The sequence below is a fragment of the Ascidiella aspersa genome, chromosome 1 (assembly GCF_963924565.1).
Source record: "Ascidiella aspersa chromosome 1, kaAscAspe10.2, whole genome shotgun sequence".
NCBI lineage: Eukaryota > Metazoa > Chordata > Ascidiacea > Phlebobranchia > Ascidiidae > Ascidiella > Ascidiella aspersa.
Window position 1 is genome coordinate 22496628 of NC_139447.1, and position 27198 is coordinate 22523825.

Consider the following 27198-nt stretch of genomic DNA (forward strand, 5'->3'; position numbering starts at 1 on the left):
TTATTTACTTTTTTTAAGAAAATGCCCGTATACAAAAAAAATCGCGATCGCTTCGCTCGCTAGGTGCATTGACTAAAAAAGGTTAACAAACACTGAGCTATAGATTACCTTTAAATTATCGATTTCAATCAAAGTAGTTTTATTACACTTTTCATTCGTTGAACTCTAATTTTAAACCAAACAAACGCTTTTTTTCGCGCTTTGCGTCAACACTTTACTGCCTCCTTAAATGTAATTAAACACGTTTTTAAGTGCAAAAACGATCCGAGGCCCGCCTGATTCAAATTTCTAACATGTTAATAACTCAATTCTTAGTTTACACTTTGTGCGGAAAAGTTAAAATTCCCTCTAAAAATGCCCCCAAAACCTGAAACTAATCATCAAACCAATGATAGGCCCACTACAAAATCATATTATAGTATCATTGATCAAACTTCACTATCAATTCTCCCTTAAACGTTAACATTTATGCGGTGAAAGATGTGCTATTACGTCACATTGCCTATTGACTTATGTAAAGTTGTCACAACGCACAATAACGTTGAAAAGTGCGCCAGTCAGGTGTTAGTGAAATTGGTCATAATGTTCAAATTGATTGTCGAGGTGTAGGCTAGCCTAGTATTGAATTTGCTATAGTTTTAAAAGCTAAATTAACCTTGTCTTTTGCTTCGAAAATGAGTAAAATCACAGACAAAAAGAAAGTTTTTCACGTTAAAGTTGGGAGGAGTTATATTTTGTCACCGCGGTCAGAGATAGGCTACTAGTCATTGCCTTATTTTTCAGCAAAAGATAACTGTGATAAAGGAGTACAATATAACATGCGTCAGCACTTCGAAACAATGCACCGCGATAAATGTGATGCTTACCAGGGCAAAGTAAGAGACCAAAAACACTAAAACCAGCATTTTGCAACCAAAGTTTCGTGGTCAACATTAAGCAGTCCACATCTGCAACAACTCTTCTGCTGACAAGTTGAAGCCCAATATCGAGGTCGTTGTCCATGAAAAACGCTGCCAGTTATAGCCAGAACAAACAAAAAAGTAGCCTAAATCATCAGCCTACTTGTGTTTATCTTTTATTTTGTTCTTGTTGGTTTACATTTCATTGTGAATTGCGGCCCTTGGGCATTTTACATGTCACCATTTGGCCCTCAGAGCAATTTGAGTTTCAGACACTTGATCTAAATCGTCTGAATAAGACCTCACCTGTAGGAATGAGGCTAAATGGCCAAAATAACGCCCCAACTGCATAGAGACGGTATGGGACGATCAGGAGTCGTTGGTCTGGCATCGGCCGTGTCGACGTGGACTTTTGGGCTCGCTGTTTTGGCAACGGATTGTGTGCCTCCGTTTGGGGTTAGTGGGGGGAAAGGTAGGATTAGGGTTAAAATTACGGTATAGGGGGAGTTAGCCTAATCATGTCAAAAAATAGTTTTAAACGCTTAAGCAAATTTTGGCCAAATAAACTGAAAAAATATGCTACTCTCGAACGATTCAATTCAATCTATTTTGCTTATTAAGTATAGTAATGACATCCATTGGTATCGGATCGCGATACTTTTGGTCTTAAATCTCGGGTAGGCCTACCGGAATAAAATGGTAAGTATTGGACATAAAAAAGTAGAACGACCCGTTTTTAAAAAGGCTTGTTTAAAAGGTAATTTCATTCTTATTTTTTTTTCAATTTTTGTTTGGTAGGTTGCCAAAGCCAACACAAGGTGTGTAAGAACTTTTTTTAGATCTGTTACGTTAATCTTAGACCCACTTAACTTAAGCAGTTATGAATTTTTTATCAAATATTAAAACCATAGACCGATTGATATCGACTACATCTGCGATAGCTCTTTTCAAAAAGTATGTCTTGTTGTAATTTATACCGTAAAAAATCAGCGAGAAAGCTCGACGACCAGCTGTTAATATGTATCGAAATCTTTTTTAAAGTGTGTTTGCTGGATTGCTAAAGCCAATACAAGGACTGTACAAATTTTCAGTTATTAGCGGCACAACTTTCGGGAGATATTGGCAAAAAAAGATCTGCGCGCAAAGTTCACCCAAGTGTTATTCAGATTAGATATTGATATTATTCTTGTTTTGGTCTTGATTTAAACTGTATTTTACTCCGACCTTGATGTTAAATCTAATTTCGTTAAGTATTTCTTATTCAATGTTATCATATTTTGTTATAGCTAAGTTCACAGATGCGGGGCTGGCGAGATTCAATTGCTCCTCATAACTAAACTTTAGATTACAGAATGCCTAAAATGTATGGGTCCAACCGTCTTTTATTGAACTGTTATCGAGGCGATCGTCATATTTGTATAACTTTCGTACAAACGTTAAATACCATTGGTGGATGCGCAGGGCGTCACAACACGTAAGTCGCGAAGTAAAATTCAAACAATTCAGAAAATTATACTGCTAATCCTTGAAATTTAAATTGAACAAGAAAGCAACTTAGGACGTAGTATAGAAAGAGAAACAAGAATCGCTTCTTCCGTCCTTATAGTCCTACTGCCTTGTGAAGGACACGTATTAATGTAGTGATCAAAAAGATGTCGAGGATCATCTACCCCAAGTAGGTCTTGATCAGCCTCTAGTGATTCTTCAAGACCTTTAACTCCACCAAATACAATTAGGCAATGACTAAATTTTTGAAAGTTGACATTGTCAACAGTTTCTCCTCGTTCTGAAGTACCAATGGTTACATCATATTTTCCAGTATCTTGAAAAGGACACTGAGATATGACATTACTAAGTGAGCTTGCCAGCCTAATAGTGTAACCCCAGTAGTGTCCGTTTTGTGTACGAGGCTTCTCTGGTGGAACCACTTTTCCCTTAATATATTTTTTTTGCTTTTCACTCTCCGGAAACATTTCCACTGTTACTCTTACATTGGGTTGGATAACTTTGTCAATTTGAACTAGTTTACAAGTGCCGCAATTCACAAAGGAACCTCTTCCGGGTTTTATTGGCCGATCCAAAACAACGCCTTCCCGGAATGGGAAAACATCATTTTCTCTCATGTGGTGAACACAGTCAAGTGGATTTAACAATCCTGCATATTGAAGGTCGGGGTGTTTGGGGAAAAAAGACTTGCGGAGATACTGTGGGCACTCCAAATATTGCAGGATTCTTGCAAATTGCACATTACAGTTTCCTTTCCTACCCACTCCTGTAAATTCGCCAGAAGTTGTCAGGTCATCTTTACTAGTCGTTTCATTGAATATGATTATCTCATCAACCTGTATAAACAAATAATTGTAACATATTTATTTTTTGTACAATAATTTTAGCATTGTAAAAAATAAAAATTGATTAGCCAAATAATGTGCACAGATTTACTTAGTACCATGAAAAGTTAAAAACCTTATATATTTCTATATTTTCTGTGCTTTGCACAACAACTTACAAATAAGTTTTTATGTTAAAATACTAGATTTGTTTTTCTTTTCTGTTCGTATTTTTTTTATAACTTAGCTAAAAAATACAAATGGATTAAATTTATTTGCCTGTTGTTGTATTAAATATATAATTAATCTATTTTTTTTAAATGTCTAAAGGAAAATGGTTGTCATTTTTTAGAACAAAGTATTAACTAATGTGATTGGTTTATAGCTGTCCGGTACTTAAAAATGTGACTGAGTAAAAGTAAGTTACACTTCTAAAAACAAAAATAATCTTTGAAAACAAATACTTTAATAACACTTTAGAGTTGATGTACAATGAATTGTTCAATCAAGCATAAATTAGTTTGACAAAACCATTATCACAAAAACTGTTTTGTTATGCAAACCATAATGTTTAAACTAAGACCCTCAAGCGCTTTATGACATCTTTAACAAGCACATATGTGCTACAACATAGTCTTGTTCCTTATTTAAATGCTCACACAACAAAACTATTTCAGTTTCAATATTATAATATGATGATTTAAACAGAGATTAAGACTTACATCCATAGGATAAGCATTATACTGAAGTTGCTTCATTCAACAAAATCATAAACTAGATTCTATATATACTTTGTACTGGCACAAAAAATGTTATGCAAAAATCGTTCAAAAACCCTAGGTAATCTAAAAGTGTGTTTACTATTAATTGAATTTAACTTTTTTTATTTACCTGAAAGATTACACATGCTCTAGCCACTTGTCCAGCCAAGTAAGTACGTAGCTCAGGTGATTGAGCATTGTCCAATATTGATCCAGGTAGTGCAATGCTTAGTGTAAATGATCGACCATTTGTAGGTGGAAGGTTATCACCAAGTAAGGCTTGTTGGTTTGATCCTTCTTCTTTGACATGCAGCTTTTCAAGTTTTTTCAATTTTCGCCTTTCTTTAAAAACCTTTTTTTCAGATTTTCGTTTGGCTTGAAACCTATTATTTACATTCATCCTAAAAAACAAGGGTATTCTTTTATAAATATAAAAAAGCAAAATAATAACCAGAACATTTTTGCAAGGAATTATATTAACTATGTTGTAAATGAGTTTGCAAAAAATGGTACTGTTCATTTACATGTTCAAAAATATACAGGACATTCCAACATTGATTTTCCAATATATCTAACAACTAGGGATGTCCGATACACATTTTACTCCAATACCGATACACAATATTTTGGAAAGAAAAGTATCGCATAAAATCTGAATGTCATTAGAATGCTCAATTAAGCAAAAGAAATGAAATTGATAGTTAAATGATATTTTCCCTGTTAATAACGCTAACATTTCCCTTATCATTATAAGTTTAGTGACCATCAGTTATTAACCTACTGGTTTTCGATCAATTAACCTTTCAAGCAGAAATCATTGCTTGAATCACAAATTACAGCTGAAATTCCTATATAAGATTGGCATTGAATCGGCACTAGTATAAGACTTCTGTGACTTGGCATCGGTATCTGCTCTGATCAGATAATAACGGACATCCCTACTCAACAACTGTGTAAACCTGAAAAACCCTTTCAAAATCACTTGTGGTAAAAGTTTAAGAGGTTAGAAATCACTGTATTCGAATAAAAAACATCAGGAATAAAACAACAAACAAACAATAAAAAATAATTTAAAAGGTATTTTTAGCATAATTTAACTATTTTTATTCTTCTTTTGAGTCTTTAAAATATCCGGGCACAATGGTGTACTTAAGAGTAGACCAAATAGCTTCTCCAGCTTTTTCTTGAAAATCCTTATCACATATAATTTTAGTGGATATTTGACGCCCCAGTTCACTGCCTTGCTTTGTTATAACTTCTGAAGCCATTACATTGCGAAAAAAATTAGACAGCGTTTCCTGAACCTTAAAAATGTAAAAAAAATCATATGTAAATTAACTGTTCTTTACAACAGGCACAGCATTATTGTGTTACTTCTTTAGAGCGAGTTATTTCTCGAATAAGATTTTGAACTGACAATTTAATAGCAGGTTGTTGAAGCAACTTTTCTACTTGTATTTGTACAATATGGCGAGTTTCATCTGCATTTAGGATACCAAGCAATATCATCTGCAACAAAAATGATATGTTATACATAAGATATGTAAAGTATGAGTGGGCTAGTCCTGGAAAAAGTTTTGTTATTAATTTACAAAAAGGGCTTAAAATGTCATTTAAAAATGACTTTTTCCAAATGTGTTTTTTGGGGCCTAATATGACTTTTATATACAGGGTTGCCATCGACATGGACCCCCCAAAAAGGACAACCGAAAAATTAGATTAGCATATAAAAAACCTTTTTGGACATACATTGTATTTAAACGAGCCGTGTCATATCACATTCCATACTTTTTGCCAGAAACAATCTGCTCCAGCAATTCATCAAGCCTTATGTTTTTTTTTCGGTCTACTTTTTTTAATTTTGCTTGACAAAAGCTATTTTAAAAATCCGACACATAACGCGATCGACCAGGTGAAATGTGGCGATCAAACGGTCGATCACGTTCAAAGTGTTGGCCACTCCTGCTTCAAGCTTTACTGATTTAATCGAAGTGTCGACTGCACTGCACCCATTTCCTCATTATCAACCAATTCGCAAAAAAATCTGCCTTCTCTATTTTGCTGTAGCCTAAACGGCAGTAACCTTGTACTGCTGTTTACTGATAAAGTGTTATCAGATACTGTATGATGGTACAGCATCCAAAACTGGTGTACCACTGCCCTACCTATCTCACCAGTTAGAAAATCCTGAGACTTGTAATAATTATAGAATATTATTCAACACCGATTACCAGAGGAAAACGATCAAAGTTTTGTAGTTGTTGAAAATAAGACAAAATAAGGACTAAATTCGAAAATAAGGACAAATCTTAGAAATAAGGACAGTATGGCAACCCTGTTTATATACCTTGGATGGGAATAATTCAAGTTAGTTAAAAAAAAATTTCATATTTATCTACCTGTATTTATTCAACTCTTATTTTGCCTAACTTTGCAAATTACTAAACGATTTTTTAGGAGGCAAAAATTATAAAACTTGTTTGTTTGTAGTACCATATGTTTTTGTAACAAAATAACAGCAAAAATGTAGGTTTTTACCAATAAAATTTACACACAACTATATAATAAAATTTAAGAGTAACCTTAACAAATAGGTCATTTGGATGAAACTATAACATATAATGTCAGAATGAAATTTTAGACGTATTGGAGAGAACCACGCTTTTAAGGTTAGGGAAATAATATTGAACAAATATGATTACATAGCAAATAGCTATTTTCTATTCAATGAGACCGTTTTGATTTTTCAAAACACATATATTAAATCCGTAATGTACGATGCATTTGGTCAATTTCTTGTAGTAGGTGTGCCAAGCATATATCTTTAGCGATTAAACAAATTAATAATATTTGGTTGTTGAGGCTAACATAATTTGTTACAGATCAATAAGTTAAACCTTCAGTTGAAAAAACACAACTTTTTTATTCACGGCACTCACCAGTGTAGGTGTCATTTAACATTCATCCGGAAAATTGCACTCGATTTTCATGAGAGAGAGAGTGCAAAATTCCTACCCTACATAGCTAAGTTGTCACTACAACAGAATGTCTTGGCATAATTAAGTTACACATTATTGTTTTGTGCTTGTAGAGTTGAGATAAGATATGTGACCACTCCTAAAGACCTACTATTAACTGTAAATTTCACACCAATCGTGCCATTACTTGGATTAGGTGATTTGGTCTAATTAACTTTTGTGTTATCCTTATTATACTCTTTATTATGAGATCAATCTATATCAGCATTATATATTTTGTAGCTCATAAAGAATATGGATGACATTATTATCACATGTTGGCAGGATATTCGTTTTTGGCAATTTATCATCTTTCTTGGAATAAATAGATTTATAGACTTGATTAGGTAAGCTCGTGTTCACTTGGTCCAAACAATTTTAGTGCGAAAACTTAAAAAGATAGTTAAAAGGCAAAGTAGATGGGCAAAGATTCTATGCATATTAAGTATTGAGTGTTAATGTTCCTAATTATTTGTGTTAGCTTTTATAGAAAAAGTATTGGTTGGCTTGTCCTTATCCTCATATTCCATATGTTGAGTCAGTATAACCCCTTATACAACCTAATGCATTTAACAATCATTGCAATATGGAAAGGGTAATCATATGTATAAATGCTCCTTTGTTAAAGGTAAATGCCCAATTTGCACCATCATCACAAAGAACCTTTTACTATTTAGTTTTAAACCTATTGTTTGGGATATATAAATGCAAAATAGATTTGTAAATAGGTTATTTTAAAACATGTAATAAGAATAACTAATTGACATACTTTTAATTTAGTTGAAACTTCTTCTAATAGTTTTGGATCATGGATTACTCCAGAGATTAACACATCAACAGCCTCCTTAGTATTACTGCTAGTCAAAATGTCTAATAAAATATTTCAAATAAAAACAATTATGGAATAAAATTTCATTTAAAATTCTTTACTATGAATGTTTAATTGTTTTGTTCTTAACCTTTTCTGGTTGCATACCACCTATTGTATTGTTACGTTCACCACCTGGTTCCAAAATACGGCATTTTATTCAAATTTACTTGCGTTGAGTTTTGTTGTTTGCTATTTTTACAGTTTCCTGTGCCTGAAAACCAACCAAGTTTAGTGGACCACCCGATTCAGTGGTTGAAATCAAAGGTTCTAAATCTTTTTGCCTTAAAGGACTCCTTTTGGTGTCCTTTAAGGTGGTCACTGGTCATGCCTGCCACAGACCCATTTTAAGGTTTTATAAAGTAAATATTCTAGAAATAGGCCAAACTTTGCCAATGAGAGTGTAATTTACTTTTAATTGAGTGCTACGCACTCATGTTTCTTTTGGCAGCAGAAAAAAAGGATAAAAAAAAATTTCCTTACAGCGCAATAAAACATACTTGGAAGCAAAAAAGTTGCATTTAGGTAGTTAAAGTTCTTAGGAAGTACAAGGCATCATTCTTCACCACCCAAAGTTAAGCACTACATTTAACTATGCTCAAGTATGTGACCCTAAAATAAACAATAACACAAATACTGTTAAGACATTGCTAGCACTGAAAGCAAAAAATGGGAGAAGCAAGATATTACTTTCATATACTTTTGTGTACTAATGTAAACTATACAATTTAAGGCAAGAACAAAGCAAATATTATAAAAAAAAACTCTCTATCTTGCTCAAAGGTCAATCAGGAACAAACTGCACCCTTCCTGATATTCATACTAAATTTTATTATGTATGTTTTGCACAGATGCTATTTGTTCACTTCTAAAATAAAGGAATTAAATAACATAATATTGTCAGTTGTCACATTTGCCTCTGTTACAGCAGGGCTACACGAAGTTGACTGTTAAAGTGTTATAATACTAATTCTTGAAGAATGTGACTAAATTAGTGATTCTAAAACAGTAATTAAAGGTATTCTATGACGGCAGATCACAATCAGTAATTTAATACCACTGAGGCTTTGCAAAAAAATTGTTTGTTTATCACTATTTAATGACTGTAATTCAACAAATTGATTGTGGAGGTGTGCAAACTTAAAATGCCAGAGTGATACATGATAGCTTGCCAGAGCAGTTGCTAATATAGAGAACACAAAATAAGACCTACAAGGCAACAATATCTAAAGCAGAATAAATTAAAATACCATAGTAAAACCAACAGCGTAATAAAACCAAATATACAGTAATATACATGAACAAATAAGATCTTAAATCGTCTGGATACGAATAAGTCATATTTTAAAGAAATTAGGTCTTAATTGACAAAGTAATGCCTTAAATGAAAGGGGAAGGCATGACATTTGTGCACCTAACTCGACACAAGCAAAAAGAGGGTTGTTTTGACAATCAACTCCCCAAATTTGAGATCAGACAATTAAAATAAATGAAAACTAATTTGTCAAGGATACTGAAGGCTGATAATGAGCTTTTATGGTTGGTGTCTTTTTCACAAGACCATTCCTTATTTTTCACAAGACCATTCGGGGCGAATCCTGAGACGCAAAGCGAACATGTGCGGCGGCGATCCCTGTCCAGGTGCCAGCTGCAATCACTAACTTGGGCAATTTTTAACAGCATGTGTTCAAAAAAAATAGTAGGGGCTTTTATATTTGTAAATAAAATTATTTTAGGCACTTTTTTTCACACAAATCTAAAATACAACTAAAATTAGCACTTTTTGGTCGTACATAGCACAAAAATAACTAATTTGAGCAATTTTTTAGCAATATTCTGTAGTAAAAACGTGATACTGAAGGTATTATATTTGTTATTCTTGCAAACTAGTTATGTAGGCTACAGGAAACGATTGGCGTTTAAAATCTGTAAAAAAACAATATTTAAAATTTTTTGCTTGCACTCTTTCCTGCAAAAAGTCATCCAGTGCCCAAAATTTTCTACCAATGCTTATTGGGAACATTAAACACAAATCCATAACATATATATATTTAGGTGGAATTAAAACCAAATCAAATACTTTGAATAAAATGTCTTGACATTTCCATTGTTGCTGAATCATGTGAAAGATGGTCTATAATCGCTTTTGACATTTGTGCAGTTTGGTTACGCAAATGTTCATCTTGCAATGACCTCTGGGCAACAGTAGAAACCTCTTCTACCATAATATCCCTCATTTCATCACGAAAGAAGTAGAAGTAACATCCTAATAAGTAGTAATTAGCATATTAAAATATCTAATAAATTAGAAATATAGCCATATGATTAATCATAATCATAGATGTCAAAAGTTTTAGATGCCTTGAATTTCTGCCTAAACGACATTTGACCAAGATATGAAAACAGTGTACAAAACTATTTTGGGTAAAATTATTACGAAGGTCGCCGAAGTATAAGCCACCAGTAGCATAGTTTTAGTTTACCAAAAAACACGTGGGTTGTACTGTACCACCTACAAAAGTTCCCAGAATTTTTTTTTATAATGTTGTAATGTAACGCCATAACACTGTTCGCGACAAAATTAATGCTAAATGATACAGTGTGACGTTCTGTCCATAGGCGGTAAACTCCAGGGCGATATTTTCTAAACAAGTTCCGTCATTTAATGTGATGAGAAAACTTTATAATACCAAGTAGGGATGTTCAATAATACCAGATTGAAGCTGCTACCTTATACCAATTGGTGCTATTAATACTCAGTCTAGATATGTTGTTGTCGTTCCTATACCATATTAATTTAAAAATTTTAATATGCGGTCAACCACAGCTATTTTAAATTAAGGGTATATCTATCAAAAACGAATAGGTTAACAACGGGTAGGTAACTCACTAACCCTACAGCATACTTTAGCCAACAACTAAAAAGAACACTTTTTAAAGTTTGAATTTTATCCATTTGGCATTTTTAAGCATAGTAATAATGTCATTTGGTATCAGACCGAATTGCGATACTGTTTGTCCAAAATATCAGGTATTGAAATAAAGTAGCGGACATCTTTAATCCCAACTTGGGTCAGTCTGTGAACTAAACAATTGGAACATTTGTTGAACAAAGTTGTCAATTCCTAAAATCAATGATAAAAAAATCGCATTTATGCCTACTCTCGTGCACACGTAATGAGGTAAATATAAGTGTCATATTCACAAACTCTTTATGTTAATATGTAAACTGCAAATGGTTTAGGCCAGCGTTTTTTAACCCTTTTTTAAACTGTGGAACACTTTATACATTTAGATTCAGGAAACAGTAAAAAAAGTTATAATAATGCATTAAAATAACATTATTCACTTTCAGTTTTACTTAGTGGGATATCTGGGCCTGTTTGGATGAGCACAAACATCAAGAATATTCAGGCTGTATTGCACTTAAACCAGGGCCCACACAATTGCCATACTATTATTACACACAAAGTTATTACTCGAGATAGACCGATATATCGGTTTACCGATAATATCGGCCGATATTTGGCTTCTACCGATATACCGCTATCGGTAAATGTTGGCTGATATTTAAATGCAAAAATATGATATAATTTTTCCTGTACATCAAACAACTTACCCGTTTTTTGATGAAAAAAATTTGAGTGTTAGCATGAAGCCAAGTTAATATGCAAAGTAATTAATTTAATAAGTAATAAAGGTATATAAACTAAAACTTCAGTTGGATTTTATTTTCAAATAATTCAAGTTTTAAACATTTTCCAGCTATATAAAAAAATCGGTATCGGTTGACAAAATTGTCAAAAAATGGGTATCGGTATCGGTCCAAAAAATTGATATCGGTTGATCTCTAGTTATTACAACACAAAAATAACTGGGGCAAATCACAAAACTGGTGGTAGCTTAAATAAAACAATTTAGGCCACATATGTCAATCTTCCATTGTGTTTAACCAGTGATTTTTAGCCGGTGTTCTGTAGAACAATGGTCAAATAAATAAAGTCCATGCAGAACACTGACAACCTTTCATGGTTCACCAGTTAAAAATCACTGGTTTAGGCGACAGTACTAAATTACTATTTTTTTTAAGAACACGCTGTTTAAAGGTAGTAAAAGTTGGGTATTGTGGATAAATAATTGTGTAATAGGGTAAGTTTATTGTTCAACCATAGACAGCAGAGGGACAATGCGCTTCCGCTCCCCAGCCATGGTTGTAACTACAAAAAGTAGAAATTTACTTCGGCCCACCTTAAAATCCTTGCTTTGTTTGTGTTTGTGTTTGTTTTTTTGCCAACAACATTTGAAGGACTATATGCAATAACTAAAAATATGCGCCATAGAGTGAAGGCTACTGGTGCACTTTGTGCAAAAAAAAACAAGAAACATAATTTTATATAAATTTTGTTGGTGGGTGCATACAAATACCTGTAGGCAGTGGCGTATCCAGGGGGGGGGGGGGGTTTGGGGGTTCGGACCCCCCCCCCTTTCGTAAGTGATTGTTCGTTTTTGTCAGCGTTTAAACTCACCGTCCGAAGCTGCGTGTTTTTAAATGTAATTGGGTCACGCGTCTTGAGCTAATGCGAAACCAAAATCAAAAGCAAAACGCCGTTTTTCGTCTTTTGTTTGGTCGACCGTAAACGTTAGATAGTTTTTTCTCTTCTTTCGTTATTCGTTCGGGTTGGCTGATCAGCAAGTGTGTTCGACAATTAATAATATAAATCAAGCGGTTTCCGCTTTTTTCTCTCTGAAAACGTCGAGTTAGACTGTGCTGATGTTTATCGCTGTTTGTTGTTTGCGTTAATATCAGATGTTGGTGTAAGACTGGGGTCGGCAATCTACTGTATCGGGCCCGTCGCCTCTTTGACAAACTATACACGAGATCATTTCTAATACTTTTTGACTATTTTAACTACGCAAGTGCGAAAATTTTTCAATGTGATCTTTCTACGTCCCATTTGTTAACGTTTTGATGCTGTATTTTGAACTAGATCAGCGCTTCTTTACCGTTGCGCCGTGGAAAGCTGCCATTTGCGTCGCGGACAAACCGGAAACGTATTCAAAAATATTTGACATATATTTTTCAACATTTTTCATTTTCGGCAATGTAATAAAAACTTGCAAGAAATTTAAAAGAAACGCCGTTATACCAAAAAAAAAATCGCGCTCGCTACGCTCGCCAGGTTCCCCCAAACTTAAAACGGTTATCAAACGCTGAACTAAATTAACTAACTATTAAAGTTAGACCGTTTATTTTCGAAATAGTTTTATATGTCGCGCTAATCAAAAAAACACCCGGGGAAAAACGATCTCCGTTTAGTATTGCAGATGGCGAAAGACGTGCTTGTAATTTAGCCTATTCCCGTAAATGGATCTACCAAAATCAATCACACATATTTCACGGTCTTGGTTCAGTTTTTCGCCTGAAGTTAACGATTGCACACTAAGCGGTTTGGCAGCTGGCACCGGGTAGGATTGTCGATAACGCATGTGTTCGCTTTCCGTCTAAAGATAAAAGTTAATACTATAACCAACTTCAAAATAGTGTCTTATTATTTTTTGAACTTAAAATACCTTTGCTTTGATGACTAAACATGGCAGAAGTTTCAAAGTTTAATTTAAATAACTCCTTAATGATACTTTTCTGTTTGTGTTAAAGTTATTATCGAATTTGGACAGCATTTTATCACATAGTTAGTTATAAAATGTATTTGTTACTATTAGGGCCTTTATATACAATAAGGTTTAAAAACTACATGATGAGAAAAAAGTTAGTTCACCCATGTTCTACAAATCCTTAAATATTACACTTCGGCAAATTTGTATTCTAATTTATTCTAACTTTTGATAGCTTAAACCTTAAAATATTATTATACACTTGGAGTTGGGAGTATATATATCATAAATCACAAGAAATCCTATAGTTCAATTTTTTGTAGTTATGGTTAAGCACAGTGGCTTTAAACCTTTCATACAAAATGCACCCCTGCTCAAATTTTGGAAAAAATGAAAAACACAAAGAGTCTAACTTCTGAACAATTAAAAAAAAAATTGATCCAAAGGCAGGGCGAAATTTCAATTTAGAAAATTACCCTATTTTCTGTATGACGTAAGTCAATAATGACACCCGATCTGTTAGAAATTAGTGCATTTCTAAGCAAAAAGGTCTACGACAATCAGAGCATCCAATGGCAGAAAAGTCTAGCCTTTTAGATCTTGAGGTCCTGGCAATACACTAATTTGGACCTTAAGTAACTCCCGGCGTAGATAAATTGAAAATGTTCGTTAAACATTCACAAAAGATTACAAAAAGTGTGAGATGGCATTAATAAAACTTGACCCACCCCACCCCAACCCAAACGCTAACCCTAACCCTAACCCAAATAATGTGCGTTAATGTAATAATTATTTGAATGCTGGTGAAAAAGCCCAAACTCAGGTGGGCATGAGATAGTTTCTCGTCTATGGTACCATAGGATTGTTACGTCACAAATTGAGGTATTGGAGCCTGAAGCGTTTATGTAATTATTAATTCAATGCACATTATTGGGGTTAGGGTGCTGGTTAGCGTTTGGGTTTAGGTAGGTCAAGTATTATTAAATTTAATCTTTTGAATCACATTGTTAAGTCAAATTAGTGCATTGTCCGAGACCTCAAAGTCTAAAAGACGGACTTTTTGATCCTTTGGATGCACTAATTGTCGTAGACCTTTTTGCTTAAAAATGCACTAATTTCTAACAGATCGGGTGATAATGACATCATAAAATAGTGATTGTAATGATGTCATAAAAATATCAGACACAGCCAATTAATGTTCAGCAAAAGAGAACCTTTAAGACGCAAAGTGAACACGTACGTCATAACCGCTTAGTGTGCAATCGTTATTTTCAGGCGAAAAACTAAACTAAGACGGCAAAATGTGTGTGATTGATTTTGGTATCCCTTTGACTATCTGCTGCGCAGTTTTAAGTTCCATGTACGGGAGTACACTAAATTATAAGCACGCCTTTGGTCACCTGCAATACTAAATAAAAGTTTGCTTTTTCCCAGGTGTTATACCATGATTAGCTCAACATCTGCGCCAAGCAGTATGCCTAGTTAGCTAAAATACAAGCTGCATTTGAGAGAAAATAAGTTGTGTCAATTGTACACTAAGTGACTAAACACGTGGTCTTACGATATGCCTACAGAATAATTTTGCACTAACCATTATTACATAAAAAGGCGGCTTTGAACAGTCACACGATCATCTTTTAAGAAAATCCGCATTAGTTAAAAAAATGGGTTATACCAACATCTGATATTTTCGCAGACAGCTAAAATCGAGAAACATTCGCATAACTTGACGTTTTTAGCGAGAAAAAAAGGAAAAGGGATAGAATTAACTTACAAATTCGCTAAATTTTGTTGATTAATCTTTTACAGTAATGCATTACCATTAAAGATTCCTGCAAGCATTTGTAATGCGGTTTAACACAAAACTTAAACCCAGAAATGCAAACTTGTAACCATAACAAAGAGGCAGGGCAACACTGAACTGTGTCATTGTAAGTTAGCATGAATTTTTAATGTAGAGCTAGATTGCCATTAAATACTCACAGACTCCCGAAAAAAGAGATTACATACTAAAATAGGAGGTGAAATTCACTTGAAGCGCAGGACAATTTTCATTTAGCAAGTTAAAAAAATGGGCGGAACGGCAAACATTTAACACAGACTGGCTGTTAGAAACTAATGGTATAAACAGGAAAATAGTCATACTTTTAGAATAAAAAAACGTTTTAATGTAATTGCTTATATTTATTATTTTTTCAGATAACTTCACAAGTTACATTATAAGTTAGGTAATCTTATAAAAACTGGGCTGTTCTTGAAGAACTGGTTTGCAATTATGAAACAATGTTATGTTAACCTGAAAACAAAAAAAATGTGTTTAGTTTGACTCAGTTGGCAAAGGTTTGGCTTCAGTTGGCTTCATGCAAGAGGAACATAGAAAGACCAGCATTATTTTCTTCACAACTGGCTGCACTGAGATCACATAAAAAGTTTACTTTAAGGCAGGGGTGTCCAACAAGCGGACCAAATAGAAAATGGCACGCAAGCCCCCCTAAATTACTTAATTTGCTATTCAGCCAATTGTAAAAAATACCTAATTTTTATACAGTAAATTTCCATTGCATATTCAAATCACGAGAACTAACAATTACTTCTAATATATACTATAACATTATATTGTAGTGGAGGCTAGCATTCACATAACTATAAAGTTTGGTGTGAAGAAACAAAAAGCAAAACTCAGGTCACCGACAGACATTTAGATGCAGTAATGCACACTGCTAACTACATGCTTTTATTATTAGAAAGATTTATATTACTAAACTTTGGCACGGGAAAAAGTTATAGAATGAAAATTGGCACGCCGGCATGTTTGAGTTGGACACCCCTGCTTTAAGGGCAAAAATTATACTCTGTGTAGATACTTTATTCAAAGGATACACATGTTAACCTTTTATAAATCTTAAGTAATTACTGTAAATCAGTTTATACAGTTTAGTGCTATTTTTATACACACCTGTAACAGCAATAATGCCAATTAGGGCAAATAGAACCGTTCCTTTCCAAGTGTAAACTCTTTTAATATCATCAAGTTTTCTTAAAGCAGATTCAATAAACTTGGTTTCTGAATTGTGCTTCTTTTGTTTGGGGTTATTATTTGTGCTGTATCCAGATGACTGCGAAAAGATGACAATCTTTGAGAGGAATCTAATTTGATGAAATCTATATATACTGTACCCATGTGTTGTTGTGTGGTGGAGCAGATTTGCGCATCTAAAGCATCCTAATAGATATGCCTGCATACCTTAAGACAATGTCAGCCTTATCAGCTTGAGAAAATAAGATAAATTGTGTCAGTGAGGGGAATCGATTTTTTTAGAATAAAAAAATGTTGTTACTCAAATAAACCTCAAAGAGTAACTATAGTTAATTGTGTATGTTTATGATGTAAATCGATACATTCTCACCGAATTAGAAACAATCCGTCAAGAAACGTGAACATTTTGCCAAATTGTATAATATGATGATTGTAATCTGGTTTCATACGCATAGGAAGGGGGTTGCAATAGGTTTTTGAAAATTGAAAAAGTGTTTTTTTTGGAGAGTACAAACGTTGCAAAATCTTAAAGCATCCCAGTTTATCAACCCCTGCTCTAGAGTAGTGTTTTTCAACCTAGGTGTCACAAGAGGATGTTCTATGCACATTATTTGGTGAAGGAATAAAAAAAACAATAAAAAAATGATAAAACTAATAATTTAACAGTAAAGAAGGAGCGATGGCATGTGTTTGTGTAAACCAGTCTGGTATATGGGTGTTCTTTAACCGGGGTACACAGTGCACTCCATGGTGCACCAAAATATGCCAAACAGCAAACAGTGCTTGGTAAGCTATACGTTGCAATATTATTACATGGGGATGGGAAAGAATGGCAGTACAAAAGGTTATAGATTGTCGCCAAAAAAATCTAAAAACTTTTGGCAGAAATTTTACTTTGAAGACAGTATACATGTTTACAGAAATAGTTTTTTTAAATGTGATAGAATTGCTGTATAGTCTTCAAGACTCACGCAAAGCAAAAAATGTAAAAAACAATTTGGCAGAAATTGCATTTTGTAGTCTACACCAGTGCTTCTTAAACATTTTTAGTTTTGTTCACCCCTAGCATCTATCTCCAGATGTCATTCACCCTTGTCTCATGATATGATAAAACTATCTCGTATTTATATAACAGCACAAAATGACTTGCCAAGTTTTACCATTGCAAATCTACAATTTCTCGAGTCCAGAACTATAAAGCTACAAAAAGCACAATACACAGTCACCAAATCTTTGTACTTATACACTCAGAAGCAAAAAAAAAACACCAAAAAATTACAGTCCAGTAGTCGATTTACTGGAGAGCTATCACCCATTTCTGACGGTTCACCCTTATTCACCCAAAAATTGCAAATATTTTATCCACCCTGGGTGAACCATTCACCTGTTTAAGAAACACTGGTCTACATTACAGTATAAGTATTCACAGAAATAGTGAAAAAAAACTTTCTTTAACCATAATAATTTTTGTCAAAAACTTTTTCTAACCGTAATAAATACAAATAAGGTTGAAGAGCACTGCTGTATATCATGTCACAAAAGATAGATGTATTTATTCGGAACATTGAACGCAAAATTAAACAATAATACAACACACTGCTACAAAATTCACGGTTCTGAGTTCCCAGGGGGCAACAAAACGTACATCATGTCATAAAGCCATAAGTTGTGACAGCAATTGTTAGAATTGTGTGATATTCATGCTAATGTTTGTTTGTTTGGGTTTATTTGGCTACAATGTAAATTTTGCACTGGGATGAATTACAAGTTTTAGCCTAAACTGAAGAAAAATTAATAAATCATGTTATTCAATTAGTCACAGTCTGCGATTAGAATTTAGTACAAATTCAGTTTGTAACTTAATACTGTTTTCATTAAACAGAAAGTTATATTCAACATTTAACTTATTAAAAAATACTAGTTTAAGATTTTTTTCAATGTTAAAGTATGTTGGCAAAAAACAGATAATTTTTAGTGGTATCTGGAGTGTGGCAAATATTACACATTCCTTTTGGGTGGCATCCAATTCCAATCCTTTACAGATGGTAGTTTAATTTGCTATGGCCAGTAAGAATTCTATCATTCAGGTAACAAACTGCTTCGAACGTACGAAATATCCCGTTTAAAAATGAAAATTAAAATAACAGCTGTTATAACCAATAAACGTAATATTTTGCGAACTTCGCCTATTTTTTGCGCGGTGACATACTGCAAGAGGTTATAACAACATTTGAAATATTAAATTTTATTTTTATCTCTGAGGCAATACATTTAATTTTATTTTATTTTACGGCAACTGCGCTAACAATGTTTGAAAAAGTTTTGAAGGTGTACATGGTGCACTTGCGATGTTTGCACCAAATGTGCACTAAATCTGCATCTAATGTGTACCTCACATGAATTTGATGTGCTCTTAAAAAATAATTATTATTAAACTTAAAAACAGACAGACAGGAAGATGTAGGATTTGTACTTGCTAAATTCTTACCAGAACATATACAGATAAAAGAAAAACGGTCTCCGTGGAAAAGGACCGCGCAGCTCTCGCCACATTTTTTGTTACTAAAAATTGTACGAGAAATTCTGCAATATATATTTACAAACACGAAAGGCAATATTTAAATGTGAAATCACAATGCTATAGCATGCCACGTCAGATAATGTCACCTGCAGGCAGGGAGTCGAACCGTTTGACTTTTGCGGTTCAGGTTCGGGTTTAAGGATTATTTCAGAATTCTGTTCAGTTCCGGTTTTGAGCAATTTAAAAGTTCCGGTTCAGCTTCGGTTTGACAATTTGTTATTTCAAAACCGGTTTGTAAAGTTCTGGTTCGGATACAATATAACTGCTTTAAATCTAAAAATATGGGTCAATAAATGTATAGAGAATAATTTTTAATTGTAAATCATTTAAGCTAAGTTACATGACGTATTAAAAAAACAGCAACTCATTATTAATACATCTAAAAAATGAAAAATCAACGTTTTATTTAATCAATATTCATATTTTTGTCATAAAATTTGGAACATGGCATTAACTTAACTCTGTAAAATACAAGTTGTGACATCATGCTGGAGTGAACCTCTTTGTTCCTTCAAATTATTCGGTTCAGTTCAGGTTCGGGACCTTAAATTCTCACAAAAAACGGTGCAGGTTCAGTTACGGTTTGGCAAAAATTGACCTAAAACCGGTTCATAAAGTTCCGGTTCGACTCCCTGCCTGCAGGGCTATTAAACAAGCATTGATTGCTCGAAGTCTTTGACGAAAAAGAATACATTCAGGTGCAGGGCTAAAAAATTAAGTGTGCAGTTTGCAGTAAAGGTTTTTATGTGGCTAAAAAATAGGTTTGCAATTTGCAATTAATTAATGTGGAAAAATATGCAAACGAAAGCTGGGAACGTTGTCCAGTTTGCGTTAGATTGATTCTTTACCGTTTTTGGATGTTGCATAAATGTAGGCCTATGCCTTTACTTTTCAATCTCAATAGTTATTTTTTTCTCTGTAATCTAACATTAAATATTTTTTATGTTTCTGTAGCATTTTCTACATTCGTCCTTAACTTCCGTTTAATGTAATTGATTTTTAATTTTTTTATTCCGAAAGCCTTTCATTTTTTATTTATCTTTAATTTATTTTAATTCCATTTTTCATTTGAGGTTATATTTTTTTTTCTGTCGGATTTTCATATCACATATCTATCAATAGTATTTTGTTTACAATCTTGCTTAAAGTTTTTCAGAAATATTGCTGCTGCAGTTTAGGTTGCGCTTTTCGTTTTTCTATTCAACCATTTCCAACTTTTTATCTTACAGTTGATATTTTGCCTTGTAGTGAGTATTTTTTGTTCCTAATTTTTGTTGTGCTATATGCGTGCCGTGACACCTTAAATTTTCTGGTTTTGTAAAATAAACTTTTGTGTTGAAGTTTTTTAAATTTACACAATTATAGCCTGACTTAACGTTGTACAATCACTCATTTTGAATGTATTTTATAATAAAAATGCTTGTATTTTTTGAAATGCAGTGAATCAGAGAGGTTAATAGAGCCACTAATTACGAAGTTATTTTTAGGGGTCATTGATCATTTAAAAACAAAAACAAACAATCTAAGCTGACGTATCGCTATTCAATTTTTTTTCTAAGTTAACAAAATTAAAATGCAATATTGCAGTTAAATTAGATTAAAAATGGTCAAACATAGATCTTTAAATACAAGAAGTGTTGCCATAAATTTAAAAGGTCCTATCAACATGCAATTGGGTAGGGGTGCCCAAAACGTGACATTTTATGCCGATAACCAATATTGTGGACTAAAAGTATCGCAATCCGATACCCAATGACGTCATAACCATGCCCACATAAGCAGAGTAGACAAAAATTATGAACGTTAAAAATACTTTTACAGGTTTTAAGGTTAAATTTGCAGGTTTAGTTATCTCCAGTTGTTAACTTCTTTTGTGGTAAATTTACCCCATATTATCAAAAGTCAATACAATTGGTAATCAATTAAAAAAAAATTGAATTATAAAAAGAATCAATCGAAAAATAACATGCATAATAAATTCAGGCGCTCTTTCACTATTGTACGTGAAAAGTTATGCAAAATAAATAATAATAATAATACCGCATACCACAACGCATATTGTTTGGGTTAGGGTGCGGGTTAGCGTTTGGGTGAGGGTGGGTCATGTAATATTTTGTTTATTAATAATAATAACTTGACCCACCCTCAACCAAACGCTAACCCGCACCCTAACCAAAACAATATGTGTTGTGGTAAACGGCATTTGAAGAAAGTTTTTTTTTTATTAATTTTTACGTACAATAGTGAAAGAGCGCCTAAATTCACTCCACATAATCGATAATCTATAAAATTGGGACAAATCAAAAAATATATAATAATAAAAAGAATTGCACGAAAGATAACATGCATTACTTGATCCTTTCCATACACAAAAACATCAAGTTATTTCTTTTACTGTATAACGTGCACATTAAGGGATAGTGCACAATGTGCACTTAATCGTCGCATATCGCAAGTGCACAATGTACACCTTCGAATTTGCACCGAACCTTGCACATATCGCAAGTGCACATTGCACGTTTTGGTTGAGTCCTTGCTGTGTGTAGAAGCGTGAGCAGTTTGATTTCGCCGCTCGATTTACCAGGAGGGGTCGTGACTTTTTAATTTTTATTGTTACCCTGTCAGTGTCACCAAATCGATGACACCTGTCACCGATTTTGTGACACTCTGTCACCGATTCCGTGACACCCTGTCACCGATTCCGTGACACCTATTATAGTGTATGATATTTGCCGTACGTCCCGGTTTAGCCGGGACAATCCCGATTTTGAGGCCTCGTTCCGTTGTCCCGCCCGGTTAACCAATTTGTCGCGTAATTTTCAATTTTAGATTTACGAAAAACTATAAATCTCTTGAGCCATTTTAGCATTTCTCTCTCAAAACTAACTAATATTCCAATTTCTGGGGATGCGGTATCCGGCGGGAGCTGGGAGATATCTTTTTGAGGGAGGTCTCAAGTGATAAAAAAGAATTTTATTAAGAAGGAATATTTTTATTTTGGATGTTGGGAAATATGTTTACTGTTCCCCTTAGGGGCCTTAAATTAGGGAACTTAATCATTAAATAACAGTACGCTGTCATCGTATAAGCCCTATATGTAAGCTCTATATCGAATGGTAGCAATATCTCGTAATTAGGCTACTCGTATCTCAATTTCGTGGTAGCGTAATGGGATTTGTATTTCAAGAATTGCTTAAAATAATATTTTTTGATACGTACCATATTTAAATCGTTACTATTGAAGCGGCGTGTTGATTACAAGTCTCATTAAACTAATTTGCCTCGGCAATCAACCTAACTATTACTTCAATAAGTATTGCTGTTGTCTGATTACAATTCCACACAGTTTGTGTTGGCTATAATGGGCAAACCGGCTAATGCCGGCAAGCACAACCACTCACTGTATTGACTAGACAAGACTAGATATATATTGATATAACGCGCTGCTTATAACAAGGTGAAAATTTGCATGAACAAAAACAAAGGCGACACAGAAAAGCGGAAATGTTTCATATCCCGAAGCCTTTTTGTCAGCCGGGAACTGTTACAATAACGCGTTCACACAGGTGAAATACTTTTATCTATAACGGAAATATGTGTCACGATATAACATTATTCATGTGTGAAACAGCCGAATGCTTTGTTCTCAGAATGACAGCGAGTGTTTGGTAAAAGGCGTGAAAAAGTGACAAATCATAAATCGTAACATATTTGATAAATACACAGATTCTATAAACGTTTAAAATATTCAATTAACCTCTAAATTGACCCCTGTCGTTACACTATTATGCCTATTTTTTACCTACTGATCGTAACTTGAATTGTAGGCCTATCTGTTATCAAACTGTCCCCTTTGCATCACTAAAGTCATGGTAAAAGGGCTGGGAATTTTCGTCCCATATCTGTTTTTTTCTATCAGAAAAAGTTTTGGGGTAGGTATGTTCACTCGTTTCCTAACCCGTCAAAAGGAGTGGCTTTCAATCCGTTCGCTGCTGATAACATGATTGTTTCGCTAACGGCAAGAATCGAGCGTTGAAGTATAACTATTTTTAACGGAGTATTTCCGAAGTCAAACGTATATAGTTGCTAGTGTTTGACAACGGAGAACAGCAAATTTTGCACTGGTTAGGCTGCTAAAGTGTATCTAGTGTGACAGTTAGTATTTTTTTATCGTAAGGAAAATGAAGGCGCTGGTCTAGAATCTACCACATCGAACATTATTTGGGTTAGGATGCGGGTTTGGGTATGTTTAAATTATAATACTTGGCCAACCGTCACCCAAATATTGCACATTGCTTTAATAATTGTCTCAACCCTGTGGTAGGAATCTAGACCAGAGCCAAAATAAGCTCTAAAGTAAGCCAAAGTAGTTGGTCAAAAGAAAAAACTAAGCTGCTTTTAAATCTAATTAAGGAAAAACAAATACTATCTAAAATTGATGATTGCTGATTGGTTAAAAATATTTCAGAAAAATTACCTGATTTACAAGTAGGCCCTACAACAAAGAAACATATGCATATCAGTAAGCTACAGCTTGTACACTTGATTGTGCATTGCGTTAATAATTGCCTCAACGATGAGTATGATTCTAGGCCAGCGCTAAACACAGTTTTTATTAGTCATGTACATCTTCCTCTTCTTTTGTTCACTCTGACTTGTATGTAGCCTTGACCAGCACGCATGAGCTTAATTTTCCCGCACTGCACGCATGAGCTTAATTTTCCCGCACTTACATTCTGTGTGCCAGGCAAACAGTAGCACTATACAGTCAAAAACGTACTTAATCGGCAAACCTAACTCAAGTTGGCCTAATTCTTTATTTTTAGGTTATTAAAAACGAACGAGCAGCAATAGACTGCTAACGCAAGGAGTAGGCCTAAGCCGAAAAAGTGGTTGTGCGTCCTAAGTTTACTGGAATATTATATGGAATATTTATATTATGTTCAGGGCCATTTTTATTTTAACCTAAAAAAATGTTTTGACTTTATTTTGACTTAACGAAATTGCTTGTTTGTAGAGGCCACAGTTCTTTCTTGAGTTAATGCCAGGTAACCAAACATAATATTTTGTCGATTTTAGACCCAAACGTAATATTTTGTCGAAAAGTCATGGTGTTTTATATATTACTAGACAAAATACCCAGCGTTGCCCAGGTTAAATAGAATATTTACCAGTTATTTTAACTTATTAAAAATTAATTACACCACAATAATCACCATAATGTACGAAGTCTACATGAATTTTGTCTGATTAACACTAGAATTACCGCGCGGTGAACACACCTAAAATTACCGCGAGCGGTCAAAATAACCGTTTGTATAATACAGAAAAAAAAGTCATAATAGTTTAGATTTATTTCATTCTATAAGTTCCCTTTACTATTGAGCGACCTTAACCTTTGTAAGTGTTAGATTAATACGCAGTATAGGCTCCATTATAATATCATGTTCTGAAATATACTTTAGAAGCCATATCTACAAATTGATGCATTGTTGGCTTTCAACCTGCTTTTTAGCTGCGTATGGAGAATTTGTTTTTGTATGTTTTCTTTACAACTAACATGAATATTTATTGATTTGTAAAACAATAAGTTTTTAATTGGGTTAAAAATATCAAACATGCATTTTTATTATGCTGCTTGTCACATGGACCACAAATAGCTATCCAATGTATACAAGAACCAAAAAATTAGCAGCGCTTAGCGCAATCTACACATTCAAGTTTCACACAAGTTATACACTATCCGGAATCTAATCTACAGCAACCACAACACATTTTTGATTTTATTTTGTCAACAGTCACCATTAGTTTGGAATTACTTTCGCTTTCTGCTTCCGTCAACCATCGAATTTGGACAAGAATTGTTGAGTTAAAATTATGAACTAACATGTGACTAACTGTTACCAGCTGCTGCAGCAATTGTTCCATGCTTGTTTAAAAATAATAGCGACACAAATAGCTATCGTGGCGATATAATTCGTGGAGGAATTAGAATTTGCTTTACGGTCAAAATGACCGTTGACGGTAATTTAAGGTAAATCGATTCCTATCTTATACTGTGGTTATTCTAATAAACGAAAAATTTACATAACAAAAGGTGACCTAGACTTAGGAAAAGTCAGGAAGTTTCAATGTTCTACCAGTGACCAAAACGGAGATATATACGATTGAAAATCAAAATCGGTCAAATTGACCGCACCGGTAATTCTAGTGTTAAACAAAATGAAACAATCCAACATACTGTGGGCTCTTTATCACTATTGCACATTACGTTACATGTTAAACTGCTAGCCTCATGTCATAGCCCATGTTTTATGAAAGCGTGTCACTAAATAGAAATTTCAAATCATGAGATGTGTTTCAAATGTCATATCGTGTGTCTAAAAAAAGGTTAACCTAATGCTTCCCCACAATCAGAGTAACACCCCACAGCCTGTGTGAAAGCGAAATTGCAACGTTGTGTGTTTTTTTTAGAGCTACTAAACACATAACATTCGCTAAACACGTCTCGCATAATTTACGTAACGAAAGCCGTAACATATGTCGATCAAAAATTACTAACAAACGTAAAAAAGTTTTAGCGCTAATTTTTGTGCGCGAAATTCAGGCAAATACGTAATCCCGGTAGGTACCATACTGCATCCAACGAAAAAAAAACGTTTAAAAAGTAAATTTGCTTAGTGTTCCAACCGCTGCAATAAAAGTGATATTTTGCAAACTCAGTCTAAATGTGGCGTAGGTTATACTCGGTTAGGGTTGCTGTACGTTGTCTAAGTGTCTTAATTCCTCATGAAAGAATGTTAAAGAAAACGCTGCAATAAACGCAATATTTTGCGAACTTAGGCTCCATTTACGTGGTTAAACAAACTGAAAAAGCTATTAAACATAAAAGTAGAAATTTTGCTACTTAAAATTTTATTTTTACCAAGGCATTGTTCTTGACTTGATTTTTACGGTCACTCAAGTTATTCCCCTAAAATTTTGGAAACGTTTTACCCTTATATACGCGAAGAGGTTTTGCGAGAAGTCGCTCGCGCGCCCTTGTATTTAACATGCAAACAAACTACAATGTTGCATGATGTTTTTGAAATGGTACGGCTAGACTATATCACATGTCACTTGGTTAAGCATGTCATACATATTTTAAGAAACTAAACCCCATAACATTTGTCAGTTGAGAATAAAATACGTAAAACTTTAGGTTGAAGCAGCATTTGTTTAAACCTGCTTGATAGCGTGATATACGTAATCCAGGTGCTAAACTGCGTCAAACGTGAGAAAATCCTCATTGAAAAAACAAATGCTTACTGTAAACTATACTGCAATAAACGCAATATTTCGCGAACTCTGCTAAGTATTGCATGGTTAAACACGGTTTGTTGTACGATGTCCGTGTAGGTTTCCTGATGTTTAATCAAAGCATGTTTAAAAAAGTGAAAATTGCTTAACCTTTGCACTAAACGCCAAATTAAGCTGCGTCTAACGTCAGACAAACCCGAAACCTGTAGAAAATATAAATTGCCTACTGTTTAAAATGCGACAACAAACGCGATATTTAACTCTGCCTAAATTTGGCATTTGTTAAACTTTGTTAAAAAGTCTTTACTTAGAACGTTGCACACGATCGTTAACATGGATTATAACATGTGATGTGCTTTTTACGTAATCCCGGTACCATTTCTTCCAACGTAAGTAAATCTCTCTTAAATGTCCACGCAGGTAATTGCGCTTAACAAAAGTTGTGTGCGGTGACGTTAAGAGGTTTATGATATGTCGCGCGCCCGCCCGTGGAGAAGCGAGCAAACGACGGGTGGTCGCCGGTCCTTTTGTCAGTCGACGACGACGTTGCTCTGCCAGGAGCGACCGGGCGAACATGTTGCCACACTCATCTCACAAATCTTTTCTTTTATTATGTAGAAGATAAAAAGTGCGTCGTATTTTTTGCGATAGATTTAGCTTGCTTAGGCATTTTTGTATTACAGAATGTCAGTAGGCTATTCCTAAAATCCAAACTGTTGATCTTCGAAAAGACCACGTTTATGAGGATGAAGTGTTTTATAAAAATGATTTAAACTTGTAACTATGAATAAAA

General features: G+C 34.0%; 2 protein-coding genes across 2 annotated transcripts in view; both read right to left on the reverse strand.

The window, feature by feature from the left end:
* Positions 1–2277: 2277 nt before the first annotated feature.
* Positions 2278–5052, reverse strand: LOC146168301 (28S rRNA (uridine-N(3))-methyltransferase-like). The gene is made up of 2 exons (XM_083391268.1): positions 4121–5052; positions 2278–3241 (listed from the first exon to the last, which is right to left on the reverse strand). Exons 1-2 carry the CDS (start codon positions 4508–4510, stop codon positions 2432–2434), a joined length of 1200 nt encoding a protein of 399 aa, XP_083247394.1. The 5' UTR covers positions 4511–5052; the 3' UTR covers positions 2278–2431.
* LOC146168302 (uncharacterized) overlaps positions 4392–27198 on the reverse strand; it is a 30649-nt gene continuing 7842 nt past the window's right edge. Inside the window, exons 2-8 of the mRNA XM_083386250.1 lie at positions 19193–19219; positions 19014–19108; positions 16445–16604; positions 9956–10141; positions 7777–7877; positions 5365–5499; positions 4392–5294 (exon numbers count right to left, since the gene is read on the reverse strand). Of these exons, the coding sequence (XP_083242376.1) occupies positions 5094–5294; positions 5365–5499; positions 7777–7877; positions 9956–10141; positions 16445–16604; positions 19014–19108; positions 19193–19219 (905 nt within the window). The 3' untranslated portion in view covers positions 4392–5093. The remainder of the gene's footprint in view (positions 5295–5364; positions 5500–7776; positions 7878–9955; positions 10142–16444; positions 16605–19013; positions 19109–19192; positions 19220–27198) is intronic.

Bases quoted from the DNA above. Each gene is read 5' to 3' on its own strand.
- LOC146168301 (XM_083391268.1), bottom strand. From the start codon at position 4,510: ATGAACAGTACCATTTTTTGCAAACTCATTTACAACATAGTTAATATA. The intron at 3,242-4,120 runs GTAAATAAAAAA...TTGTTTATACAG, and splicing joins GAGCATGTGTAATCTTTCAG to GTTGATGAGATAATCATATT.